The sequence below is a fragment of the Urocitellus parryii genome, chromosome 7, assembly GCF_045843805.1.
Source record: "Urocitellus parryii isolate mUroPar1 chromosome 7, mUroPar1.hap1, whole genome shotgun sequence".
Taxonomy (NCBI): Eukaryota; Metazoa; Chordata; class Mammalia; order Rodentia; family Sciuridae; genus Urocitellus; species Urocitellus parryii.
Genome location: NC_135537.1, coordinates 33163814 through 33185134, shown reverse-complemented (window position 1 = coordinate 33185134; position 21321 = coordinate 33163814). Strand labels below are relative to the sequence as shown.

Here is a 21321-nt window from a genome sequence, read left to right as displayed (position 1 = left end):
TATTACTGTAGGTTAGTGTCTTTTTCTAGATTGATTCATTCTATGCACTACTGCTGAATTAATTTTCTTAATTCAGTATTTGATAATTACCTTTGTTCAAAAGCTTGTGATCTCTTTTTTTGAAAATTAAGCCATTTAATCCTCTTAATTAGGCATTTAATATTCTCATAAACTGACTCAGCTAATTTTCTGATATTTTGCATATTCTACTATTATTTCTAACATTTTCATATGACTTTTTAATCTTCTATAATCAATCTGTATGCTGAAATTTACCCATTTGTTCATGCACATTGTTGTCCATCTTTTCTACTATAGTGTTTAACTTATTAAGTATATTTATTTTAAATAATTTATTTGAGAGAGGGAAAAAGAGAGAGAGATGCAAAAGCTGATTCTTACATTTACATGGAAATGCAAGGTGTCCTAGGTAAACAATAAAGCTTGAAAAAGAGTGAAGTTGAAGGATTCACAGTTCCAACTTTCACAACTTATTTCCAAGTTACAGTGTTCAAAACAATGTGATAATGGCATAAGGATAGACATATGTATCAAAGGACTAGAGAGTCTTGAAGAAAATCCAAACAAAAACAATTTTTTATTTTGTAGTTCCAGCTATCATATACATATTTCAGCATCTGGTGATTACTTTGAATCTGAAAATAATGGGCCATATTTTTCATGATTTTTGTGTTTACATTGGTTTTGTATTGAATGTTGGATATCATGTGATCAATAGTGACTGAAGCAGAATTTATACTTGAAAATGAACACATTGTGTGTGTGTGTGTGTGTGTGTGTGTGTGTTTGTGTCCACGTGCATGCACTTTCATGCATACACTTGAGAATATGAATCAATCTTCTGACTAGGGAACTTGGACTGGAATTTTGATGTTTCAGCTAAGTACAGCAAGCAGCACTGAATATGGAAAGTTTGCTTTAACATCATTCCACTTTTTTGTAAAAATAGGAAAACAAAGGAAAGACTCAGAATATTTTTTGATGATCATGTTTGAGACACATACTCTTCCTTTTTTTATTTGCAATATTTCTAGTAATTCATTTAACATATGCTCTTATAAGTAGATTAAAGGAGGGTTTTGAAATTGTGATCTGATTTCAGAGCTTTTCTTTTTTTTAGTTGTCAGATCTTTATTTATTATTAATTTTTTAAAATTTATATATGACAGTAGAATGTATTACAATTCATATTACACACATAGAGTAAAATTTTTCATATCTCCAGTTGTATACAAAGTATATTCACACCAATTCGTGTCTTCATACATGTACTTTGGATAATGATGACCATCAACATTCCACCATCATTTCTAATCCCATGCCCCCTCCCTTCCCCTCCCATCCCTCTATCCTATCTAGAGTTCATCTATTCTTCCCATGCTCCCCTTCCCTACCCAACTATGAATCAGCCTCCTTATATCAGAGAAAACATTTTTGAGATTGGCTAACTTCACTTAGCATTATCTCCTCCAACTCCATCCATTTACCTGCAAATGCCATGATTTATTCTCTCTTATTGTTGAGTAATATTCCATTGTGAATAAATGACACATTTTTTATCCATTTATCTCCTGAAAGAAGGCATCTAGGTTGGTTCCACAATTTAGCTATTGTGAATTGTGCTGCTATGTACATTGATGTGGCTGTGTCCCTGTAGTACGCTGTTTTTAAGTCCTTTGGGTATAGACCAAGGAGTGGGATAGCTGCGTCAAATGGTGGTTCCATTCCCAATTTTCCAAGGAATCTCCATACTGTTTTCCATATTGGCTGCACCAAATTGCAGTCCCACCAGTAGTGTATGAGTGTTCCTTTTTCCCCACATACTCTCCAATATTTATTATTGTTTGTATTCATAATAGCTGAAGTTCATCAGTGAACTTGTTGAATAGAGAACTCACATATTTTAGTGTGAGGACTATACTACACCACATAATCTCATGTAATACAATAACAATTCATAATTCTATCCATTAGAGAGGTATCTTTAAAATATTTGCTGCTTTATGAAATCTTTAAAGAACTGGGGAAAAATAATGTAGAGCCAGTACTATAGTGGAATAGCTTTGTTATAATCAGCAGAGCATTATTAATCTCAAACATCCACTGGAAACTATTTCACAAAATAAGAATTTCACCATCCCTTGAGATTTTGAAAATTTGTATTTTAAAGGTATTTTAATTTTCTGCATGTTACTTGTGCTCGGTAAATAATCCTGTCAACATGAGATTTTTATATTTTCAAAATAAAAATAGAATTACAAGGAAAACCATAAATATTTAATACAATACTCAAAATGATCACAGGATATTTACAGCTTATATCTTTTTACATATGCATATCAAATAATACAATATATCTATTATTCAGTGTTAAATTTTTCTCTAATTTTCTTGAGAAACTTGAGATATTTAATCTTACAATTTCAAATATAACTATTTAAAAATGCAACTATAGAGATATGAAGACATTTTACTTCTTTTTTGATGATAACAAAGGCTTTGTGAGTGATTAATGATTTTAATAATATCTTGCTTCTCTCATCAGCTGTCTGTATTATCACTTTCTAATTTTAGATTTTTATTAATTTGAGTCTATAATTCTTGTTATTTTTGAGTAACCTTATGTACTTTTAATTAACATACAGTGTTTTTCTTTTACTTTAATAGGAATATTCAGTGGAGAAGTGCTATTATGCACAAGGATAAATTAATCCATCTTCTTCCAAAACAATAACATATTCCTATATATGCACAGTACTTTACATATTTACCATGATTTCCATGGTGAATAATTTGTACTTTGTGCCGCAGTCTGGCTGGGCACAAAATCAGGAGCCACTCACACATTGTAGATTCAAACAGCAACTCTTTATTCTCGATCTGTCACCGCCACTCTACACATAGGTTCTGGGCAAAATCCACGTTCTGGGCAAAATTCATGTTCCCACTGGGCTCTGCATCCCAAATACTCTCTGAATCCCAGGAGAACTCAATGGGAACTCAAGGAGTGGGCGTGCCTGAGGCAGCAGGATATGCCCTATTCCCAGCAGGGTACACCTTAAACCTGGAACCGCCCTAAACCCAAGGAGCAGGATACTCCCTAAAACCTGATACTCCCTAAAACCTGATCCGCCCTAAACCTGGATCCGCCCTGGTCCTTGAGCAAGGTCACCTTACTCAAGCATACATGCAATGTCACTGCAAATGACCTGGGTCCAAAGGCAAGCCCATTTCCACAATGGAGAGTCCTTCCTCTAAGCAAGATGGAGTAGGCTGACAAAGAAATTGCCATGTGTCATTCCTACTTGACAATGGCTCTCAGCAGCCTTGCACTTCTCTCTCTCTCTCTCTTTTTTTTTTCCTCATGGTGCTGGGGTTTGAATGCATGTTAGGCAAGTGCTCTATCACTGAGCCACAACCTCAACAGTGTCTTGCAATTCTCTTAAATTCAAAGCAGGGTTAAAATAACCAAGAACTTTTGAAAATTGAGATATTTAAACTTGCATCTTGCGCATTATAATGAAAATGAAAAGTATAATATATGTATTTCTTTCATTACTCCCAAGTGTCTTGTTTTTTAACATTTCTGAGTATATGTTATATTTTAGGTTTTGCTTCAGTTATGCAGTTAATGCTCAGAAAATACCTTGGCATTTGTTTTAGTCATCTTTTGGTTGCTGTGACTAAAAAAGACCTGACAAGAACAATTTTCTAGGAGGAAAGTAAATAAAAGTTTATTTCAGAGGTCTTAGTCCATAGATGGCAAGGTCTATTTTCTGTGCCCCCAAAGAAGTAGAATGTCATGGTGGGGGCAGGAGGCATGGCAGAAGAAAGGAGCTCAAGATGTTGCTGGAGGAGAGAGAAATTTTGGGAGATCCCCATAAGGGACAAAATATATACTCATAGACATGCCCCCAATGACCTTCTTCCTCCTGCCACATCCTACCTGCCTATAGTTACCTCCCAGTTAACCCCTATCAGGGGATTAATGCACTGATTAGTTAAAGTTGTTATAACCCAATAATTTCACCTCTAAACTTTCTTGAATTGTCTCACATGTGAGCTTTTGGGGAATACCTCATGTCTAAGCCATAACAACATTCAAGATATTTTTTCAAAAGTATTATGCTTCTGCTCTTAACCAAATTACTATATTACACAATATGAATGAACAGAAGGTGCTTCTTGCCACAAAGAAGAGACTAGACTTATCCTTCAGAGATATAGCCATTTAAAAAAAATAAAAGATCTCAGCTTTATAAAGGAAAAGAATAACTAATTTCTAAGTAGTTTTACTTTTTATAAGTTTAGTTTTAAAGAAAATCTGTTAAATTTACTTATGCAATATAAACACAGAATGTCTTTGTTTTGCTATATGCTAGGGTTCTGAGTTAGAATATAGGACAATTGTCATTGATTTCTGAATATTACTTTGAAACATTTCATTGTTTCAATTGGTGTTTCTAACTTACTTTTCTTTCTTTCTTTCTTTCTTTCTTTCTTTCTTTCTTTCTTTCTTTCTTTCTTTCTTTTGGAGTGTTCTTAGTGTTCTCTCATACTTACACATATACTCTATTTTGAGCATACTTTAGTCTGGAGTTATGTCATTGGGATGGATGGAGGAATGGGTAGATATGATAAGCTATAAAAAAGAAAGCTCACAAGTCTATTCTTCCCCAGAACTTTGCATGAGTTCCTTGGTTCTTTCATTGAAAATAGAGACCCTAAAAGCAGCAAAATTGATGGGAAGGTACATCAGATTTCTTAAAATGTTGAAAATCTCTTACAAGCAACCACATTGACTGGAAAAATAATTCAAAACTGAATTATTACAAACTCAATGATTCACAATTGAGTCAGATAATTATAAAATTATTTCCCTCAGAAATGACTGAAAAGAGTACTAAAATTTAATATTAATCATTTTTACTTTTTCTTATGAATAAACACTGATCTTTAAATTCAAAGTCATTCTACATTGTTTACTATTATGGCCCATTGTCAGTTTATCCTTATATCAGAATCTGCATATGCTATTATATGTTTGCATGATAGTTGTTTCAATAGTGGATATTGTTATAGTACTATAGGTCAGTATAAATCAATGAGGGAACAGTTAAGCAGTATCCTCACCAAATATTGTAGAATAGAGGCCACTAGGTATTGCAGAGTAGTAGTCTATCAGTCCAGGCAAATGATCCATTTTTAAAAATCTGAATTATTTTAAACATAGATTAGAAAATATAGAATATTTATTAAAAAATGGAACATGACTGACCATGAAATTACCTTTTAGAAGACAATTGGATTATTCACCTAAAAAAGGTTTAAATTTACAAATGACGGATCCTAAAGAGTTATCAAACTGCTAAAGAGCAGTTTACTCTTTAGCAGTTTGATAACACCAATGGCCACCTATTTTAGAACATTTTATATGCATAAAGTAAAATAAGGTGAGTAAGCAGAATTACGTTTCATTGAAATGTAGTCTACAACTTGAGAATTCCATGTAGGAAATAAAATATGTTAAACCTTATTTACTTATTATTTACACTTATCAGTTGTTGCTATGTGAAGTTATTTATATATTCCCAACTTTATACTCACTCAAAATATAGGTGAAAATTCTCAAGTTTTATATATTGGTGTTGATTCTGCTGTGAAACTGGGAAACTCAGGTGTCTGGCTTTAAATTTTCTTAAGTTTTACCTATTTAAACCTATTCTTACCAGATTGTGGGTATAGGAGCCTATCTTGACTTTCTCTGTGTTATCAAAATTTAAAATATAACTTTTTATTTCCCTTAACTGTGAAAATACATTTTGGGAAAGTTTTCACTTCTATTGTGGTTCTTCTGCGTTTCACTTATTAACCTATTTTCATCTCACATTATGATAATTATATATTTCTTATTTTTTGTGGAACGAAAATATAAAGAAAATTTAGGAGATTGCAGGATGTGATATAAAAAAAATCCAGTATTTACTTTCTAAAATCTTCTAATTTAAAGTCTTCTGGTTTAAAATTATATGATATTTGGGAAATTGTGTCCTTTTCTCTTTTTCTTTAATTGCTTGTAGTTTTTCACTATCAAAAATAAGGTTGAAAGAATTTATAGTTAAAGTGGAAGTTCTGGTGAGATTAATGCTGTTTTACTCACTATAATATATAAGCATATTTGTTTTGTAATCACAACTGGGTGGAAATATAATAACATTTTTTGGAGTATTACTTTGGTTTATACTACTTTGAGTTCTAGACCAAACCGAATGTTTTTAAGGTTTCTTACAAATTGTGGGGTTGGTGTTAGAAAGCATTTATTGATCAAGTTATGAATAAAAGCATTATATTAGGTTTCAGGAATACAAAAATCAATAATGATAAGTTATTTAAATTTACTATTTTTTTCAACAACCATTAAGTTTTAGTGTTCGATTTATTTGTGGTCAAAGAGACCACATTATTTCAGTGAATTAAGACACATTTTGAGTTGTTTGGTATAGCTAAAGTACACTGAGGTAGATGACTGATTAACCAGATCCCTAGAGTGATTTCTCTTTGGGGTCATGTTTAAATATGGCTGCATACTTCAAAGGTGCCCTATTTTTGTATAACCTCAATTTGATTTTTCTGTCTGAATGTTCAGGTTTATCAGAATATTATTATTGTGTTGAAAGTATTTTTATATCTTAGTTGGTATACTAATAAACAGTGTTAGGGGCTTGAGAATCAATGTTTACATCATTTTCTTCACTATTTTGAAAATATTAGGAAAAGTCACTGAATTCCTTTAAAATACAATAATACTTCACACAGTTCACATGTTATGTTTAGGAGATTCATTTTGGAAAGCAGGCAGTTTTGGTTTTCATTGATTATAACTCCTATTATGTTCAACGGGAGTTTTTATTATACAGATTGCGATTCCTTAGAAATTCTTAAGAAGTTTAGTGAGATTTTGCTCAAAATATGTTGGGGAAATTTTTTTAAACATACTCAATAATTTTAAACAATTACCTTTCTCAAAATCAGTTTGATGCATCATGACCAAATAGAAGAAGGGCACAAAGATCAACTGAGCTGCTTTTTGACTAACGTTTCAGGGATTGTGAAGCAGCAGATAGACAGCCATATCACAGATCCAGATCAACAGAACAACGGCCTCACCTTGAGCGGACCACCACCCGCTCCAGATCCACTGAACGTCCTGATACAAACCTCATGAGGTCGATGCCTTCATTAATGACTGGAAGATCTGCCCCTCCTTCACCTGCCTTATCGAGGTGAAAGATAAATCAATCAGACTAACTTCCCCCTTTGCACCACCAGCACACCATTTTATTTTCCCAGCAGCTAAATGGTTTCTTCTATCATCTTTGATTGATCACTAGTAACAGTCAATACTAACCTTTTCAATGTAAACACACTATTTATATTCAGCGGATATAATAGTGTGTGGTTACCATTGTAATTTGTTTATTAACTGTCCTGACTGCATTTGTTTTGTGATTTCTCATTAATCAGGAGTCCTGGGTAAATGCCCTCATAACTATCATGTTCTTCTCCTACAGAATGAGAAATTACTTGTGTCCATTAGACATCACTTTTCTAATGTTCATCATAATGACACTAGTCAAAAGTAGAATTTTAGTTTCTTTCTGTCAACACTAATATCATGTATTAACCAGTGTTTTCTTTAGCTGAATTTTGAATTACTCGGGGTTTTATTTGTAGTCTCATATTTTCTAATGAAGGGATGTTTAATATAAGCCTGAGTAAAAATGTCTTTGGATCAAGAGAGGAAGATTAATGTTAAGTTTGAAATCTGGTAGAAAGAAGTGTGAGGTAGTAGTTTTTATTTTTTGAGCTACAGAATTCTCCTCTTTCATATAGAAAGAAAACTAATTTACATTAACTATTCCATGTATTTTATCATAGGGTTTTGTGTGCATGTATGTGTGTATGTATGCATATTACATAAAAATGTAAACATCTTTTGGAATTTAAATAATCATTCAAATATCCATATTTTGTTCTGTTTTCCTAACCTTTTAATCAGCAGCTAAACCTCTTTTTAAAAAGCACTTACACAGCTATCATATGAACCAAATGTATTAAAAGCATTTAAGTCATTGTACTGAAAATGAATATCAATGATGTATCTTGTAGGTCTCATCCTCGAACTGGGTCTGTCCAGACCAGCCCATCAAGTACTCCAGTGGCAGGACGAAGGGGTCGACAGCTTCCACAGCTTCCACCAAAGGGAACATTGGAGAGAAGTAAGTTTTATTTCTAATTTTATCACAGGGGAAATACACATGGAAGCCAAGGTGAATCAAGATTTTATTATTACCTTTGTGATAGTTATCTTCTTATGTTAATGGTATGCCTTACTGAACGTGATAGTAGTTTTATTTATGAATATTATATATTCTATGTTTAAAATTATATTATTTGGAGGTAAAGTAAGCTATCAATTTTGCTCTTGCACATTTTTCAAATGTGAATAAATGCATTTTAAAAGTAAACTTAATAGTCTTAAATAAGCACTTGGATGATATTTCTTTGCTGCAACTAAATTTATGTAATTGTTGATAGTTACATAAAGTTTATTAGTAACTAGCTAAATCAATTTTCACACACTGCAAAGGACTGGTTAGCTGATGCACACCAATGGTGATCCTTCTCAAATCTGGAGTACAAGAAAAAGGTAATCATGAATATATAAAGAAAGATGCATGTTGTACTGATGTTTTTAACAATTTCAAATTTTTACATAAGATGCAATATTTGCTGACAAACATGAACATTCTTCTAAAACATTTATAAATTTATAAAGTTTTGGGTAAAGAACCTTTAAAAGCATGGATATCAGAATATTTTAACCTCATTTAAAAAATGATCCCTTTATTTGGTAACTGGGTGTGTTTTGCAAAAGTATATATACATGCATATTTATAAAAGTATATATCTTAATCACCATTAAATTTTCTTTAATATACAATTCATTCTATGCCTTTGGAAATTTCTGTTGTTTTTAACCCCTGTGCTTTGGTTCCCTTTTTTTGTTTTGTTTTGTTTTTATTTTATTTTCCCTAGACAATGGAGTCAAGGAGATAGAACCTTATGAAGGTCTGTACATAAAGGAGGGTTTGTTTTGTGCCAACAGCCTTTTGGGGGGGCTGTTAAGCAAAAATAAACCCAACTGCAATTGATGTCCCTTCATTACATAGTTTTATGTACAGTAAAATTATTTTGTTTTATGATTCTGATAAAGTATTCAACTTTTATTTTACTTGGAAATGAAAAGAAGGAGTTAAATTTCATTGATTCATCAAGTGAGAATGCAAAGAATGTAACTTCTTTTAAATGAGTAAAAAATATTTGCTCTTTTGAAAATATTTAATTTCCTTTTTAGGCCAAATTCCAGATTTTGAGTAAAACTTTAACCAAAGATATCAATTGCAGTCTGTGTTTATGTCATTAAGGATGTAAACATAGTCTAGTTATATTTATCATCATATATTTCATTTTATATTTATGATGATATTTTAATTATTAAATTTGGCTTTCTTGAAAAGAAAGTTTTTGAATTAGATAGTGATTGTGGTTTGTATTTCCTACATCATTTTTGATATTGTAGCAAGATTGCTTATAGTATTCAAAGTTAAACGATAGTTTTATGATTTTAGTACTAAACCCTTCATTATGACTCAAGATAGAATATAAAATTATGATATATGGAGTATTTACAAAGACATGGAATATTTACTTTTAAAAGACAATAAAATCCCCTACTAATTATAGAATTCTGAAACTGTTGGCTCTTTTATTTACTGATGAATGTCCAACACATAGAATAATGCCCACATTGTAAGCCCAGAATAAATATTTGTTGAATGAATGCATGAAATGTTTATCTAAAAATTGCAAAGCTACCTAAGATAATGTATAAAGTGCCACTAAACTAATTTTGTCATGACTTATTGTAACAAATTTGTAAATGCTTTGCATTTGAGTAGCAATGTTTTTATTGCCTTATGTAACTTGATAGAAAATGTATTCTTGTTAGTTGTAACTGAATGGCTACCAACTTCTATTTTGTGGTTCATATATATATATATATATATATATATATATATATATATCATAATAGAACAATTCAGTGCTGTTGTGATTAGAGGTCTGTTATGCTGCCTGGTAAAAAGATTTGAGCAGCATTTCTATAATTCTCCATTATTTGCATAAGACTGGGAAGCCTAATATTTTAAATGACTTTCCACAAGGAAAATTCAATAATTATGGATTTTTTTGTCTCCTCAAGATTTTTAAAGGTAGAATTTCAGCATCATTTATTGGCATATGAAGTCAGAAACATAAAAGATTACGTCACAATTTTCTAAAATTTTAATTTAAATATCTTGTAAAGCAATAGTCTACTGACATAAGACTAGATCTCTATTTTTTTTTGGTAATACCAATTATGCCAGAAAACTGATAATATTGTTGATACTGAACATAAGGATTGATAAAGGTTCTAAGGGATTATCAACAAATATTCTAATTACTATTTGTCTTTTTTTCCTTTATAGAATCCATTAAAACCACAATTTTCCTTTAGTGTCTCCAGTTGCAATTTTTCCATATTTTTATTTTATAAAAGAAAGATGAGCTAAAACTTCCTTCATCCTTTTCAGTAGGAAATTGGAAGTTTTTTTTCTTTTTTAAAAAACTTAATAGTATGGATGATTTTTTTAAAAAAGTATTTTCATAAGTGTTTATATGGAGACTTGAATAGATACATGACTGTAATTTCATTAGTTTTAACTATGAAAATTATCTATTATCTCTTTAAGAGGTCTTCAATTTCTAGTTGAAATTACATATGTGGTAACTCAAAATAAATAATTCAAAATAAATCTCATCAAATTATTTTCTCAGTACTGCCTAAAAAGTTAGTTGTCAGAACTTGTATTTTGATGTCATTAGTTTAGAATTAAAATATTGAAATATTTATTTTCTAATCCTCCTCAGTGACTAAAAGTTTAGCAAGTTCTATTTTAACTATGATTTTGGTTAAGTATTTTATATTGTCTTTTAATTTAGTTAGTTTAAATTCATACATTTTGGTTTTTATTTTAGTTACTTTTTGTTGAAAGAGAAATAAAATAAGAGCAATATGGAAAATGTAATGTATTCAGTAATTACAAGACTTTATCATTATTATTTTATTTTCCCCTTATTTTGTTGTACTGCCATTATGTAAAAATAAAAGTTTGTCATATCATTTTTGTTTCTCCAAAAGGAACGTTATATAGTATTATTTTTTCTAATAATATTCCATGTCAATAGACAAAGCATTTTGCATATTTTACCTAGTTTCTCACATATTCCAAATATATTGAGCTCACCATTTCTCCTTTTACAAATCAGCATCATCATAAAAGCAGACAGTGTGATAATTCACTAACAGTAAACTTGGTTTGCAATTACATCAATCTCCTTATAATCACTCATTATACAATTATGAATGTTTTTGTTTGTTTTATTTAATTTAAAAGTAATTATTATACCTATCTAGTCTTTTTTTTTTCTTTACTTTTACTCATGTAAATACGGAAGTTAATGAAGAAACTGTGCATGTGGAAGAGAAGGGGGTAGAAAAGCTGGGAGAAGAGGTCAAGGCAGGTCTGTCTGTGTGTTTAAAATAAATGAATGATTTCACATGACTTTGGGCCACATTATGAATGTGCAGTAAAGAACAGATTTCTGCTTTTCAATACTAATTTTATAATAAATTGTCTGATTTTATTAATGAAGAGATATTATTTAACCTGTCTAGGCAACATGTCACAATATTTAATTTATTCAACTGGTTGGATTTGTTTAAATCAAACTAGAATTATGGACTGAACCTGTGACCTACATGTCTGCCTTTCCTATACCCCAGCTTATTCATTTACATTCAGAACATTTATTTAATTACTCAAAAAAAATTTTTTGAGCCGCTTGTAGAAAACTGTATTTTACCATGTGTTGCTGTTGGCAAGGGAAGCTCTAGCTCCTTCTCTAAGGATTTTGAATCTATTACAGGTAAATTATATGGAAATGTAGAATAGAATATAAATCCCATTCAAACTTTTAGAGACTATGATCACTTTCATATTATTATTTCCTAAAGTAAGAACAATTAACTTCTTCATTCTAATTCCTCTTCCTTCTTCCAGTTCAACAAATACTATAATATGTTTTCAAAATCATAATTTGTGTTCATATAGTCCTCCTTCTAAATGGTATGCTGACCCTTTGTTTTTGGCTGGTGTTTTATGACCATCTTATGTCATAATATTTGCCACTTTTTGCCAGAATATTTGCCAGAATTGAAAGAATTTTAAAAGAATTTTAAAACATAAAATATTATATAATCAAACTTATTTAACTAAATAATGAATTTATTTATTTTTATTTGAAACTAAAAATTGAATCCTATTCTTATCTAAGTTGCTAGGTTTCAACAAATTTAACATATTTTAAACAATGAATAATAACTTTAAGTCTATTTTTGTCAAATGTTTAATTGATCACTTTTTAGTCATAATGAGTAGAATATACATTGTGTACTTTTTTCTCTCTTATTATGAGAAGGCAATGTCATATTGTATATGAGATACGTTTTCATGATACATTCTCAGAATAGAGTCTGAAGTTTTTAAAACTAAAAACATTGTAAACTGAAATTGCTATTATCAACAGTTTTTTTTAGTATTAGAACAATGAGAAAAAATGATTCATCAGAGTACATCTGATGATGGAAACAAAGTCAATTTTAGCTACATAGTTCTAAAAGTATACAAAATCTCCATTCTGAATATTTAATACTCTAACTGGAAGAATTCCGCACATCTTTTATTTTCCTTGAACTCTATAGGAATGACATTTTAATGCATATTTTTTCTTTTAAAATATTTTTTAGTTGTAGATGCACACAATACCTTTATTTTATATATTAATTTTATTTGATGCTGTGGAATGAACCCAGTGCCTTACATGAGCTAGGCAAGTGCTCTGCCACTGAGCCACAGCCTACCTCTTAATGCAATATTTTTAAGAATGTATTCCATTTTTATTTAGTTGGGCAGTTAGTGTCTTCTATTCACCCATACTTCTGTATATCATACTAGTTCTCACGAATACTGAAACCCTTCATGCTGCTTATGAATTGGCTTCCACAATAATGACAGTTTTAGGATAATGTTAGTTTAGGGACTTAAGCAACAGTTAGCATCACTTTAATTTTTGTCTTCTTGAAACTAAGTAAGTCCACTTGTTGGACCTGACAGTTTCTCACCTGTTTCTTACATCAATTATTAAATTGACTAAAAGTCATAATTGTAATATATAAATGACTCCCTTGTTCCTTTTGTTTGTTTTTACTGCTTTTTCTGAGACGTATACACTTAACTCTTGTTTTCATTACTGTGGCATGTCATCTTTAGTGCATGGATTTATTTCTTTAGTGTGTGATTTCATACTTTTGATGTGCTTGGCTTTTATTTGGGTTGTTAATTACCTCAATTATTAATTACTGTTGTCTGTTTTCAATGTTATAAAGACAATAAGGGAGAAACACCAAGCCTACCTAATAATGGGAAAAAAGGCAAGTCTAAAAATAAAGTTAATAGTGCCTTTCTATATATTAGACACTCTATATTATCATTTGTAATGTGTGTGAATATATCATTTTTCAATTTTGCTATTTTGGTTTATTCAGGAACATGAAATTCATATTCAAGACTTACCTTATTGATCTAACCCAATCCTATTTTATTGAAATGTATAGGTCTAAAATTAGTTTTCCTTTTTGATTGTGTTAAATGGCAAGATTCTAGGGAAAATACAGGTGGTCATATTAATATGCATTCACAGAACCAAAACACATTTTTTCAATCCAGCAGTTTTTAAATTGAAATGTTTAAAAGTATTTTAAAGTAGAAAAGAAAATAATTTATGAATTCAACAATAATGAACATAAAAAATTAACACATAATATTGATGGGCTTCTCACAATTGTATACATATGAATTAATATATTGCCTTGGCAAATAAAAATGATTGATTTTTAATACTTAGATTTGGTTTCCCTATAATTATTGCTGACAGAATTCCATAACTTACCTCAACTAAATGCTATTAAAATAGGACTCTATACATTTTGTAATAATGTATAAGCAAATATAGCTATATATACTGATTTAACATGTCATTCTGTTCTATATCATAACATTTGGCCCTTGTTATTGGGTCAAATTAAGATATGAATAGGTTTGTGCTTAAGTCAAAATGACCTTCAATCTTTTTTTTTAATATTTTTTCCGTCGTTGATGGACCTTTATTTATTTTATATGCAGTGCTGAGAATTGAACTCCATGTCGTTGATGGACCTTTATTTATTTTATATGCAGTGCCTAGCATGCACTCTACCTCTGAACCACAACCCCAGACCTTAAATCTTAAGAATATTCTTATCTGACTTCATCTTTTATAAATAATGTCTACAATGTTCCATGTAAGATTTAATTAACACTAAAATAAATTTATAATTTTTCTTACATTGGAGTCTTAATTATTCATTAATACAAATGCTATGATATTATTTAAAAGGTGGAATGTAGCAAAAATAAAATTAAATAATATATTGTAAAATACGAATTTTCCATAAAGCAACAAAAATTTAAATGAGCTTTCAACATGTATTTACATATTTGTCATTTTATCTGTTTCTTGATCTTCATTGTTTTTGCTTAGTTCTTAGGAATGAAACTTTTGATATACATTTATATGGATCAGTGATCTGAAAGATTATATGTGTCTTTCTAAATGTTCAGTTATAAGGGTGCAAAAAGTTTTAAGCATATATTGCCATTTCATGTTTAAGAGCATTTAGACATGTTAAGATTAGATGTGTTTCACATGAAGTAACTACGTCAAAGATTTTAACTAACTATATTCCTTTAGTAGAGTCTTGTTTTTCTGACTTTTAGTTGACTTAGAATACTGTCAAGTCATTCATTCCTAGGCTGTTCTTTTTTCTTATTATTTCATTTAATCTCGTATGTAAAGGTTCACATTGACAATGATTATTGGGGCCTCAGTTATCTACACTCATTACAAACCTTATTATTTTATTGTGTATTAAAAATCACTGTTGTTGTATATGCCAATCCTGTGTATGGTGTAATTGAACCTAGAAAGAAATTAATGAATGAAAATTTGAAAAATGAGAACTCTGTACATTTTATATATGCTAACACTCATGTTTATTTAATGTAATCTTTGAATTTTTTAATTGTTTACCTGTAATTGAAGTCTAGTTGCCAAATTGTTCCTTTTTTCTCTTCTTTTGGGAGAGTGACTTTGAATTTATTGTTAATTTTAAATATCACAGTAATATTTATGTGTAACTATAAGGTGTCAGGTTGTTTTTTAATTGTTTAAAGCCCATTTATAGATCAGAGATATTCCAGAGATGAATGTTAGAAGCATTTACAATATTCCTTCTACTACTTTTATATTCAATATGATTAAAAAAGATAGCTATGATTCCACCTGTAACCATTTGCTAGAAATGCTCAAGCGTTGAATGGAGTGGTAGACTTAACACCATCTTATCGTAGGATAAAATACAAACTGAGTAAACAATTTAGTCAGTTTTATTCTGTGTCAGGCTATGAAGTACTCACATACAATTCTGGAATAGATGTAGTGTCCTTTGCCCTATAATTAGTGAGATATGTAATCAGTTAGTTGGAGCTATTCTGTTAACCTTGTATTGATAGTCAAATTATTTGGTGTATGGAAAAGCTGAAAGAGGAGATCAAGGGAACAGAACATATGAAGAACATGTGGGAATCTTTGTGTTCACCTTTTATCAGATAAATCCAAGTCCACATCTTTGCTATGGAGAGCCATTTGGCCCCAAACTATCTGCTTATACTTTACCAAGACACTTATCAGTGTTATGTGGTTTAGCTCCTAGATTCAAAGTCAAGACCTAGATTTAAAGAGACCTTATGAATCTTTTAATAAAACTACTTTTCTTTACAGATAAAGGAGCAGAATTCTAGAGGGTAATAAAATTTCAATGCACATAGTAGCATATCTCTAGTCTAGACTTTGAATCTCATGCCCCTTCAGATGGATGATCTTTTTCTTGCATGGACTTCATCCATTTATAATATGTAAGACATTAGCTAAAGATTTAGTTCAATTTGACCAAAATCTGCTGTCCAGGTAGTCACTGAGGATGCAAGAATGAATAAAACATGTCCCTTTCTCTGGAGAGCTCTCAAGAATAAAAGAGCAATAGTATAATAACAAAACCTACCTGATAAAATTATTTTGTACTGTGTAACTTATGTAAAGTTATTCAGATTATGATACATATTCAGTGTCAGCTTTAAAGAGGAAAGATAAGTTATGAGGGGTTTTGGATAGGTTTTCAACCCAAAATATTTTTCCTATTATCTATCATAGTACTTCATATTCTGCTATTCTCTAATAGCTAATTTTAATAATGCAAAGCTCTTAGGCCTTCTGGAACACTGAAATATAAATATTCCTGTGGCAGGAGCTTTTATTACATACAAAACTTCATGGGAATAAGTGAATAGAGAAAATCAAGTTGTAAGGAAAGGGATGCTGAAAGATGTGGTAGAGTACTAAGTACCTTGGAAGAATAATAATAGCAAACTCTATTCATTCTAAACAATATTATTTACTGTGTGAATATGTTACAAATTTGCTTTCTTAATTAATTTGATATATTTAAATTGCTTAGAACAATACTTGTCACCTATTAAGTAATGTATAACTGTTAAGTATTGTTACTATAATTTCTTAGTACAGTAATTGCTATAATTTTGTATTTTCAGCACATAATCTAAAAATATCAATTTTATACTTAAAATCAAATTAAACTTTATTGTGATCATTGAGCCACCTATTATATATCATCATATTTGATTATATATATATATATATATATATATATATATATATATATATATATTTGTAGTTCTTTAGGAATCTTGGTGCTATTCTTGACCAAATAGCTTTCTTAAGAAACAATACCAAATGGAAATAAGTAGGATTGTATTGTGGTGTAAGTTACTTTATAGTTCACTAATACATTCATGTAATTTACTTACACATGTTTCAATTCATTTGTAAAACTCAATATACACATTTAGAGTATTTTTCTCAAAGTATGCATGAACTTTTTAATCTACTGGGGGCTTTTCAAATTTCATGGTGTTTAAAGGACTCCAATGGAAGACGGATGCTTGGGTCTTAAGTTCATTTCTTCTAAATTTATGATCTTTGTCTTTAACGTCTTTGGGTCTTTGTTTCTTCTTCTGTAAAATTAAATATCCTGTAAGGATATTAATAGAAAATAAGTGCTTTTGAAGATATTGCTGATAAAATCTAATGTCTCAAATAACTTTGTTTCTAATTCATTGTTTATGTTGTTATTGTTGTTTGTTAATATCGATTGGCTTTGGAAAGTTAGCAGATACAACATAATTGACTGTCAGTAATTAATTCATTGTCAGTATTATATATTAAACCCTATCTATTAAAAAGTCATATCTCTTTAGAAACACAATGGGATGGATGGAAAAAATATTTGTTCCTTTAGGATAGTTTTCAATGTGTAGTCACCTACATTATTTTGAACATAGATAACCTCATAAATAAGAAATGAAAGGAAGGGAAGGGAAGGGAAGAGGAAGGAAGGAAGGGGAAGAAAGGAGGAGAGAGGTGGGGGAAAATGAAAAACAAACAGGTTACAAAGGAACTAAATAGTAATTTTGATGTTCATTGTGAAGGATACTTATATTTTTAGGCATTCTAGAAATTGTATATGTGTCTATTATGTAAAAGTAACCTAGTAACAGTGAGCAGGATGGACTTGTAAGAGAAGGGAATGAAGACATATGACCACTTTGGCTATTGCAGTATTCAATGGTTGGTGGCCTGAAGTACAGGAAAGACTAGAATAAAGAGGAAAGAGAACATTTAAGATTTTCTTTGCCAATTCATAATTAATTCCCAAGCCTAAATGAATCAATTGTGACAATTCAGTACTTATAAACAGTTATTTTATAAATTATTTGCCTAATTTACCTTTCCTTTTTTGGAGGCCTTTCCTCTTCATTTTACGTTTCTTCTTTTGCTTGTCACTCTGCAGACTTCAACCTTTGTTCAAGTTCATTTCACTGTTGATTTCCTAAATACAATCCTAAAGTCATTTTTTCCTCTGTTAAAAGCCATTTATTTTTTAGAATGCAATATGGTATGAGAAAGAGTATGGGTTTTTACAGTGTACCAACTGTTTCTACAGTGTACCAACTCTGTGACTCTAGACTTTTAATCCAAGTTGGCTTTCTGAGAAAGGGAAGTCAGTGCATTTCTTTCATTCTCAACATTCTGCTTTGTGTATCCATCCAGTAAGGCAATGTGTGTGAATCATTAACTAGGATAGCAATTCTGTTTTTATTAACTAGCTCTTTATTTTCTTATCTGTAAAAACTAGGTGATAAAAGGTCTCTTTTGTGTTTTATATGGTCAAATGTGGTGTTGTATATTAAAACACATTGAAACATGCATTATACAAATATAATATTGCTAATATAGGAATTTGTGCTCTTTAAGTCATAGTATTAATATAGGATTGGCTACCTGGCGTGATGAAATTAGTTGGAATATAGTTACTTTTAGACATACAAATTCCTTAAATATCACTTACAAAAAACAACACCATAGTTAAGTCTTCATGAATATAGTCACAATTTATATAGTCTTATAATTGTCTAATAATTATTAAATCAATCACCAAGCTTTTCCATCTAGGAATTTGTGATTAGATAAATACAGTAATTGTTTAGGAACTTCTAATCTTAAAAATTCTTATGTATTTTATTAAATTTTAAAAATAAATTTTCATTACACATTAATCATAGGACATTTAAGAAACCTAGGTTCACAACTAAATATTTATTTATTTATTATTTATTTTGTTGGCATCGGGGTTGAACCTGGCACTCAACCACTGAGCCACATCCCCAGTCCTATTTTGTATTTTATTTAGAGACAGGGTCTCACTGATTTGCTTAATGCCTTACTGTTGCTGAGGCTGGCTTTGAACTTGTAATCCTCTTATTTTAGCCTCCCGAGTTTGTGTCACTGTACCTGGCCCACAACTAAATATTTAATCAATAATATTTTTAAATATTCTATAAGAATTTTGGTGAAAAATTATCTTATTAGAAGAAACATTTTTTTTCCTACTCAAATGGTTTCTAGTTTTTCATTAAAGCCAATTGACACAGTCTTACGAAATAACAGTCACCACAAAAGTCTATCTCTGATTTTTACTTTTTTTTTTATTGTTGGTCTTCAAAACATTACATAGTTCTTAATACATCATATTTCACAGTTTGATTCAAGTGGGTTATGAACTCCCAATTTTACCCCGTATACAGATTGCTGTATCACATCAGTTACCCTTCCATTGATTAACATATTGCCTTTCTAGTGTCTGATGTATTCTGCTGTCTGTCCTATTCTCTACTATACCCCCTCCCCTCCCCTCCCCTCCCCTCCCCTCCCCTTTTCTCTCTCTACCCCTTCTACTGTAAATCATTTCTTCCACTTGTATTATCTTGTCTTACCCCTCCTTTCCTCTTATATGTAATTTTGTATAACCCTGAGGATCGCCTTCCATTTCCGTGCGATTTCCCTTCTCACTCCCTTTCCCTCCCACCTCTCATCCCTGTTTAATGTTAATCTTCTTCTCAAGCTCTTCGTCCCTACCCTGTCCTTGTTTACTCCCCTTATATCAAAGGAGTCATTTTGGCAGTAAGAATACAATATCATTGGATAACTCTCTACTTAAATTTCAATATTAAGGAATTTACTATTTAAAACTGACATTTTAGTTTTCAATAATTATAATGGTCCTTTAGTACAAAGAACTCTTTAAGGTGTTGCAAGCTCAAAATTTTTGCCAGTTTTGTTTAATGTCACTAAAACAGCTTTCAGACAATTTGACCATTTTCCTTGCAGCAAACTTGTTTGCTTTAATGACTTTAAATGTTTTATCTTAATTTTATAGTTTATCAATTCCAAGAGGGCTGGGTGTAAATAACTACCTTAGTATTTTTTTTGTTGTTGTTGTTATTGTTGTTTTGAGTGTTGAATTAATGTGTTATAGTCAATCTGTTCTTTTTATGACCTTAATTTTGTTTAAAATAAACACTTGAATTTAAATATAGGGTATAATAATAGCTGTATTTCAAACTCTTGAAAAATCTTCTGAACTCTCAGGATCTCAATTTTATCAGGTCTGTTTTTGGTACTCTTCCACAAAGTTTATTTTGACTAATCAATTAGAAGGGTAAGAAGTAGAGCAACTTCGTATTTTAGAAGTGGAATAACCTTACAAATATTTCAGAACTAGCTTTCTTATATCAATTATAACAAAAATCAGAGGCCAGAGAAGTTATAGAACTAGCCTAAAGTCATATACCTACTCAGTGAGGGCCATGTTCTAAATGACACCTTTCTTTGCTCCGTTTAGTCACATGTGAATATCTCTTCCATCAATCATTGATAGATTTGATTTAGTTTTTTCATTGTTGTAGGCTGGTCTTTCTAAGTATTATAGTTATTGTAATTTTTTTCTTTTTGTCATAGTTTTTCAAAAAATATTTGCTAATTTCACTCTGTCAACAAAACTGTGTCTACAAAAAAAATTGTTTTCAATTAAAATGTCAAAGAAAGTGTTTAAAAGTTAACTCTAGGGGCTGGGGATATAGCTCAGTGGTAGAGTGCCTGCCACTGAGCATACATGAGGCCCTGGGTTCCATCCCCAGTCCTGAGGGGGAGAGGAATTAGTTATGTAAGTATGTTATGTTTGAAGATTTTTCAAAGATTTTTTTTTCTCCAGACTTCAGAAAATACTGTTAATTTGCAGATTTTTCAAAACAAACAAATTCTACTTCTACACATTCAGTCTTCCTTCGAGGGTAGCAAGACTTCTATTTTTTGGAACATCACAGAGTTTATCAAACATTTTAAAATTATAACTATCGTTTTGCTTTTAGATGCATTTTGTGATGCTTGTAAAATCTTTCATGTTGTTTATTGATAGATAATAAAAAGTACAAGTCTTTTAAAATCAATATATTCTTTATTATTTTTGTTTTTTTTCGTCAATATGGGAAAACTAGTTTGTTG

At 30.5% G+C, this 21321-nt stretch overlaps 1 protein-coding gene across 37 annotated transcripts in view; it reads left to right on the top strand.

Moving 5' to 3' along the window:
• The window catches only part of Rims2 (regulating synaptic membrane exocytosis 2), a 586271-nt gene that overhangs the window by 396928 nt on the left and 168022 nt on the right, over positions 1-21321 (top strand). For 22 of the 37 annotated variants that reach the window (XM_077801030.1, XM_077801026.1, XM_077801037.1 and 19 more), the window contains 2 exons: positions 7125-7304; positions 8191-8300. In XM_077801030.1, coding sequence (XP_077657156.1) covers positions 7125-7304; positions 8191-8300 — 290 coding nt within the window. Of the gene's footprint in view, positions 1-7124; positions 7305-8190; positions 8301-9120; positions 9154-21321 lie in introns of all 37 variants that reach the window. The other 15 variants (XM_077801031.1, XM_077801041.1, XM_077801044.1 and 12 more) reach the window with 3 other exon arrangements.